Source organism: Alosa pseudoharengus, unplaced genomic scaffold (assembly GCF_046254945.1).
Source record: "Alosa pseudoharengus isolate Yale_2024_CS ecotype anadromous, Long Island Sound unplaced genomic scaffold, YU_APseudo_1.1 YU_APseudo_1.1_scf_21, whole genome shotgun sequence".
Classification (NCBI taxonomy): Eukaryota; Metazoa; Chordata; class Actinopteri; order Clupeiformes; family Clupeidae; genus Alosa; species Alosa pseudoharengus.
In genome coordinates, this window is record NW_027468674.1 from 1,485,457 (window position 1) to 1,493,131 (window position 7,675).

The window sequence follows — 7,675 nt, forward strand, 5'->3', positions numbered from 1 at the left end:
CACGTCTCTGTTTTAGCCTAAAGTTCTGTTTACATTACAACCGGTTGGAACGGTTTCAAAGCGGTTTCAAAATAAAAGCCCCCCGAAAAAGAAAAGGCCAAAAAGAGTAAATAACATATAAGGAATGCATTAATAGTAATATTTTAAAAAGATCGAAAATCGAATCGAATCGTGACTTTAAAATCGAAAATTACATCGAATCGAGGATTTGGAGAATCGTGACACCCCTAACACACACATAGACACACACATACTAACACACACACATACTAACACCAGGGTGTCCGCGCGGTAGTAAAAGGTAGTAAAAGGTAGTAAATAGAATCTACCAAAATTAAGGCCCTTGAAAGGTAGTAAAAGGTAATAAATGCAATTTGACTTGGTAGTAAATTTTTCATCACCACCTCAATATATGATTTTACATTTTTTGCTTAATATTTGTGTCTACATGTTTTAACTGCATCTTGCCTAATTAAAAAAGATATATGTGCTAACAGGACCTGAGTGAGTCGGAGTCGATAGCAATGATGTAGAAGTAAACTGTGTAGAGTTCCGTGGTTGACAGCCTATCAGCGACGCCAACAAACAACATTTTCGCCTTTTTGCTTCAGTTGATATTACAGGGATACAAACAACGCACTTTTCGGTGACTCCTTCACGTTGCTTTGGGCGACTTATATGAATCGTGCAGATCCGAAGAGTTTTTTAGGGGCCAGGGATGCAGGGATGCTTTTCGGCGACTCTCGCGTTTTTCACGTCATCTAGGCCCTACCGCAGGCTACCAGAGCAGCGTTTATCATATGGGCCTGCTGGTCCGGTGTCCGGTGCTTCTGTCACTCATCTAATAATATTTGTTCAAAGGAGCAAAAAGTAGCAAAGGAGCGGTAGATGTAGGCCTAGGCTAGCCTATCACTCTGATAGCAGCTAAAAAAATATAGGCTACACTCACTCCGTTAGGAGGCAACTCTCTCAGTTTACACTAGGCTACTTCAGCTGGAAGTTTTAACAACTGTGGACTTGACTAGTGTAAGCTTTCGTTCAGCTGACGGTAGCGCTGCCATCTGACTGTGATCATCCAGAACCGTGCAATAAAATTCCACCTATCCCATCAGTAACAAAGTTCGAACTAGTCACTGACATAGTAACCGACAACATTTTTTAACGTAACCTAGACCTAGTATCTAATGTTACGTAGGGGAGACCGGGGCTGGTTGTCTCACGGGTTGGTTGTCACATTGCTTATTCCAGGCACACTAGGTGATGCTGTGGTAAAATTTTGATATCAAACTGTTACCCTTTGATAGCTTACTCATTTGCACTAGGAATTTTGCTGAGCAGACACACAGCATTGAGGTGAGGAGACAATTTTTAAATTTCATGGGTCAGAGTACATTTTCATGTTGGTGTTGTTTTTGTATTGAGAGCTTGTAGGATATTAGTAGTTCAAAAACAAAACACTCATTAAAAAGCCAAAGGTAGTAGCTTTATTTTGAGTCATATTTTAGCTATCAAGTTAAAGCCATGTGGCAGCTAGGTTAACATCTTTGTCAAGAGGTCAGTTGGGGATGGTTGTCACATAGCTTGTGGGGTTGGTTGTCACATGGGTTTGTTGTCACTGAGACACAGTTGTCACTGTGTTTGCAACTTTGTTTGCAACTTACATGATAATAAAGAGGTTTTAGCACGGAAAATGATTTCATTTTATTTCTCAACACAGTAGACAATTCAAGTAACTGATCACCTCCTTTAATCCCATTGTTTTAACATAAGGGGCATTGATGACAACTATCATAGGGGTGGTATTTATATTAAAACTTATTTGCAGTTTCTAGCTTAAAAAACTAAAAAGTTACACATCATTTTTTAAAATCCCATTTTATCACTGAAATCCCATTGAAACTCTATAGGGACAACCAACCCCATACCCTGTGACAACCAACCCCGTGATGGGGTTGATTGTCACATTGTGTCAGAGTGTCTTTGATGGTTAATTGCTCCCTGTTACAATATAAGTAAAAATTATACACATTTAAAGCCAAGACCCCAAGCTTTCATTTCATGTAGGAATTACTGCTGAAAGAGTTTTTGAAGATGAGCAATTCATGCATGAGTAAAAATTGTGACAACCAACCCCGGTCTCCCCTAATTGCAAGAAAATGAGTGAAAACAATTCCTTAGTTTTAACCACGCAAGTGCGCGTGTCATTTATTAAAACGGTAGAAAACAGAATCAAAGACGGTGCATCAACAAAAACAGCATGCAGTTTAAAAGTCCCGTTATTTAAAGTCCCAGACATTTAAAGGGACAGCGATCACTCAAGACAGACCTACACCACAACTGAGTGATGAACGTGAAATTCTTTGAATAGCCTACAAAACACTGCATTTAGATGACAACTGCGTGAAGAACCACACTAAAGTTGATGGCGAATTAAGTTTATGGCATTCACATTTAAATCATTCAATAGCCTATGAAAACTTGATCAGTTAAATTGTTCTCATGAAAGGAACAGCAGGCCTACAAAATATTCCAAATAGGCTAGTTTTATTGCAGTGACAGAAAACTGCAACATATGAGTTTAAAACCATGTTAAATTTGAAAGCATCTATCTAGTGACAGGAGGTTTTAGGGGGGGAAAGAAACTCTGTAACCTACTTGATTCCACAGTCAATGTTCAGTATTTGGCCTATAATTTAGCCTATAATATTGGCATTTGAATCCATGAAAACTAACCAAAATCTATAATTTCCTATCGACAACAGACCAGTAATGCATCGAATCGCATTGCTACACATTTTGAAGTATTGAAAAGAATCAAATCAATGGCTTAAAGAATCTATATTTTATCAAATTGTGATTAAACTTGATTTACACTGTTAAATGGCATCCTTACCTACCTACCTAACTGTTGTTTTGGGAAGTATTTATCATGCAAGCATCGTGCATCCATGCTGAGTAATGCAATGAAATAATAGTTTTCAATTTTGCATCAGTAAAGCAGTCCACTGATGTGCATGTTTTCACGGACTGCTTTGTGTCAAATGTGCAACAACAATACCATACCAATAATAATGGCTTTATCCATATAAATAGATTTCTGGGCCTATCCTTAGACTGGAGTTTTTTTTTTTTTTTTTTTTTTTTTTTTTTTTTTTTGGGGGGGGGGGGGGGGGGGGTAGTCGGTGTTTGTTGTTTGGTGTTTTTAATGTGTCTTTTAATGTTCTAAAACACATGTTTGGTGTTTTAGTGTCATTTGTGCCAAGGTTATCATTGACCTTATTAGGGCTAAGGGCTGGTTAGGATAACTCAAGAGCTAGGGTTAAGGTAAGGACAACTGAAACTGAACTCCTCGACACTACAAAAAAACATTGTCATTGACAATGACCATACTTAATGATCACAATTAGAAATTATTAGTGTACCTAATATTTATGATTTATACCTTATAGTAAGTGGTACCACCCCCCCCAAAAAAAGGGCTGCTGCTTGATGTCGTGTTGGTAGTAAAAAATATTGTGGAGGTAGTAAAAAAGGTAGTAAAAAGTAGTAAATTCAACTCTATGATTCCTGCATATACCCTGAACACACACACAGACACACACACACAGACACACTCACACTAACACACACACACACACACACACACAAACCACTATACACACACATAGACACACTCATACTAACACACACTCACTCACACACACACACACACTCATACTAACACACACTCACTCACACACACACACACACATAGACACACTCATACTAACACACACTCACTCTCACACACACACACACTCCTACTAACACACACGCACGCACACACACACCACTATACACACATACACACACACACACACACTAACACACATAGACACACTCATACTAACACACACACATAGACACACTCATACTAACACACATAGACACACTCATACTAACACACACACACACACACACACACACACATAGACACACTCATACTAACACACACACACACACACACATAGACACACTCAAACTAACACACATAGACACACTCATACTAACACACACACACACACACATAGACACACACCACTATACACACACATAGACACACTCACACGAACACACACACTCTCATACTAACACACTCTCATACTAACACACTCTCATACTAACACACACTCATACTAACACACACTCATTCACACGAACACACACACACACACACTCCTACTAACACACACGCACGCACACACACACACAGCACTATACACACACACACACATACTGACACACACACACTCATACTAACACACACACGTGCTCACACTAACACGTGTGTGTGTGTGTGTGTGTGTAGGTGTCGGACTCTCTGAAGAGGGAGGAGTCCTACATGTGGGCGTTCCGGTCGCTGCAGCTCTCTCTGCTGATTTGCTCATTCATCGCTGTTGGGGGCGGAGCCTTCTTCCTGGCCACCGCCGTCTTCATAGAAAAGGACCGCCTCCTGGCCGAGAACTACACCCCCTCCGGTGAGTGACCGCTCTGTGTGTGTGTGTGTGTGTGTGTGTGTGTGTGTGTGTGATGGTGATACATGTGTATGTTTTTTTGTGTGGTTCATGTCATGTTATGTATGTGTATTAGAGGGTGACACGGGAATCAATTTTCACTCCCGTCCCATCCCGAGCCCACACAAATACTCCCGTCAAATCCCGATCACGTGACTGCCCCCCCCCAAAAAAAAAAATCCTGTCCTGCAAAATCCCGAGAGAAAGGCTCCCGAATCCCGTCCACTCCCGTTTCGTTCCCTATGTTGTCTAAAGCATTGGTTCCCAAAGGGTGGGTCGTAGGAGATTTTATTTGGGTCGCCAGCATAGTGACAATTTATGTTGTGTAATAGGCCTAGCTTATACCTTATATAGCTTGGGAACTCCCTCTGTGCATTTTTGCATTTAAATAGCTCTGAAACTGGGAGCGAACACCGCCAGTGCGTGGATATCACTCGCAAAATTAAACAATATTTCTGTCGGGCGCCTACCATGGACCTCACAGTTGCAAAATGCAAGAGACATGAATCAGTTTATATTTGCACGAGCAATAACGGACATCAGCTCTTCAACATGGCCCCATTAAAATCTAGAAAGTATCATTTTAAACCGTAAAAAACCCTGCTGTCAACAATCGGATAAAGCAGACATCCATAGACCGGACATGAGGTTTATTTACGTCAATTGTAGATAGGCCTCTTTAAAGTTAATAGCAGTCTCCTCACATTCCATCTTATTTCGGATTTAAAACGCACAAAAATGCATTAGAAAGGCTATAATTTAAATGGACATGTAGGCCTAAACGCTATTTCCGCTTTCCAATCTTGCGAACTTCACTACAGTAAAGCTACATTGCCATTTATTAGCTAGTTTCCCATAACAACCACCACATAGGCTAGTCGAGGTGACGAGGGTTATTAAGATCGACTTTGAACACAGTGAGCCATACAACTTGACAATTACACTGTATCATAGTGTTAATGTGTTGAGTAAAGCTACACATGTTTAGATTGATTTTGTTACCATGTGTGTTTATTCCTGCCGTTACAAAAACTAGCATCTCTTATAACGTTAGCGATTAGCTCACGTTGATATGGCAATAGAAAACACCTTCAGTTTTCAGTGTAGCATCTAGTCGCTGATGCTGATTGATTGGCTTGTGAACAGCTGCTTTGTATTGCTCTGATAGGCTACTCTGCGGCTAGCAGTAGCCAATCAACAAACGTATTGTGAGTTGTAGGTGGTTCTCTTTTCTAGAAATGCCCTGCAATCTTTGGGTGCACTCACCGCATGTTTTAATTTAATCTCCGGCTCCTTTCCCCTCCCGCCCGCTCCCGTTGATTTCTGCCCGTCCCGTCCCTGTCACGTTACCAACAGTGAAATTGACTCCGTGACCCACGGGAGTCCCGAAAAATTGTCACCCTCTAATATGAATGTGTGTGTGTGTGTGTGTGTATTCTTCATATTATGTTGTGTATTGTATTTTCATGTTTGATCCGTGTTATGTCTTGATTGACAGATGATGCACCAATTGTTGTTCCCAAAAGAGGCAGATCCACCAAAGTCCCCGTGTCCAGCGTGCTGATTTGACGAGGGGAGTGATGTGGGCGGGTCCGTCTCCTCTGAGAGAGCGGAATCCTCATTGGAGCGTTTGACGGACCCCTGGACCGCTCAGCCAATCGGAGGGGAGTGTTTGTTGTGGCAGCCACCTGATTGGACGGTTTTCCCGCCAGGGGCGTGTGCTGGCTGTGTCCACACCACCAGGGGGCGCTACACTGGTGACTCATGGGAAATGTAGTCTCCCACTCTGCCAGTGAGGTGTGTGTGTGTGTGTGTGTGTGTGTGTGTGTGTGTGTGTGTGTGTGTGTGTGTGTGTGTGAGAGAGAGTGTGTGAGTGTAGGGGCCAATTTTAGAGGGACGGAAGAGTGTGTGTGTGTAAGAGAGCAATTTGGACTTGCGAGTTTGAGGGAGGGTGTGTGTGTGTTTTAACCTTTTACCTTTTTATACAGTAGACACTATATTACACTAATGTTTCTTTACTACTACATCGCCTTTAAAAAACACACACACACACACACGCACACACACGGAGTACACACACACACACACACACACACAGAGAGTATGTTTTTTATTTTATTTTTATTTTTAATGTGTTTTAAGGTTTGACTCTTAGCTGTGCTACTCTACCTCTGATTGGAACCACGTCCTTACCGTGTGAGTGTGAGTGTGTCTGTGTGTGTGTGCATGCGTCCGGGAATAGTTTTATCTTAACATTCTATAAATTAACAGTTCTGTGAGAGTTTGTGTGTGAGTTTGTTTGTGTGTGAGTTTGTGTGTGTGTGAGTTTGTGTGTGTGTCTGTGTGTGTGTGTGTCTGTGTCTGTGTCTGTGTCTCTATCTGCGTGTGTGTGTGTGTGTGTGTGTGTGTGTGTGTGTGTGTGAGTGTGTGTGTGAGAGTGTGAGTGAGTGAGTGAGTGAGTGAGTGAGTGAGTGAGTGAGTGAGTGAGTGTGTGTGTGTGTGTGTGTGTGTGTGTGTGTGTGTGTGAGAGAGTGTGAGTGTGAGAGAGTGTGAGTGTGTGTGTGTGAGAGTGTGAGTGATATGCACATCTTCATGTGTGTCTGAAAATGGTCTGTGTTATCTTAACAGTTCTGTTTGTTTGAGATGGAGAAAGAGAGAGCGTGCGTGCGTGCGTGCGTGCGTGTGTGTGTGTTGGGGCGTGGGTGCCGAGGCAAGTGTACTGCACAGAGCCAGTGCTGTCTGAGAGAAGTGTGTGTAACGCTTGTAATGACGACAGGCGGCGGTGTTGAGTGGACAAGATGTATTTTCATCTTCTTTTGTAACTGTCTTTTTTTACACACACACATTAAAGAGAAAATCTGGTCCAACTTAATTATGGGTTGTCTATCAGTTTGTGTGTGTGGTGTTTGTGCATCTGTATTTGTTTGTTTGTGTATGTCTTAATGTATGTGTCTGTTTATCATGGCCTAGGGTAACCAGACAGTGATAGAGGACGGAGGCATGAAATGCTTTAACAATAATGAGGGTTTATTGTATAAACGGACGCAAATGGCCGATATAACAAACACTAGACTGTATAAGCAGGTAGGAGTCAGTTCTCAGTAGTGTGGTGCGGGCGTGTG

The 7,675-nt window shown here is 41.8% G+C and overlaps 1 protein-coding gene across 3 annotated transcripts in view; it reads left to right on the forward strand.

Moving 5' to 3' along the window:
- Positions 1 to 7,425, forward strand: part of spns1 (SPNS lysolipid transporter 1, lysophospholipid) — a gene marked incomplete in the record, with an annotated part of 28,118 nt that extends 20,693 nt beyond the window's left edge. For 2 of the 3 annotated variants that reach the window (XM_076297612.1, XM_076297613.1), the window contains 2 exon segments: positions 4,349 to 4,517; positions 6,052 to 7,425. In XM_076297612.1, the coding sequence (XP_076153727.1) occupies positions 4,349 to 4,517; positions 6,052 to 6,122 (240 nt within the window). 3 annotated transcript variants of the gene reach the window in all.
- Between the last annotated feature and the right edge of the window lie 250 nt (positions 7,426 to 7,675).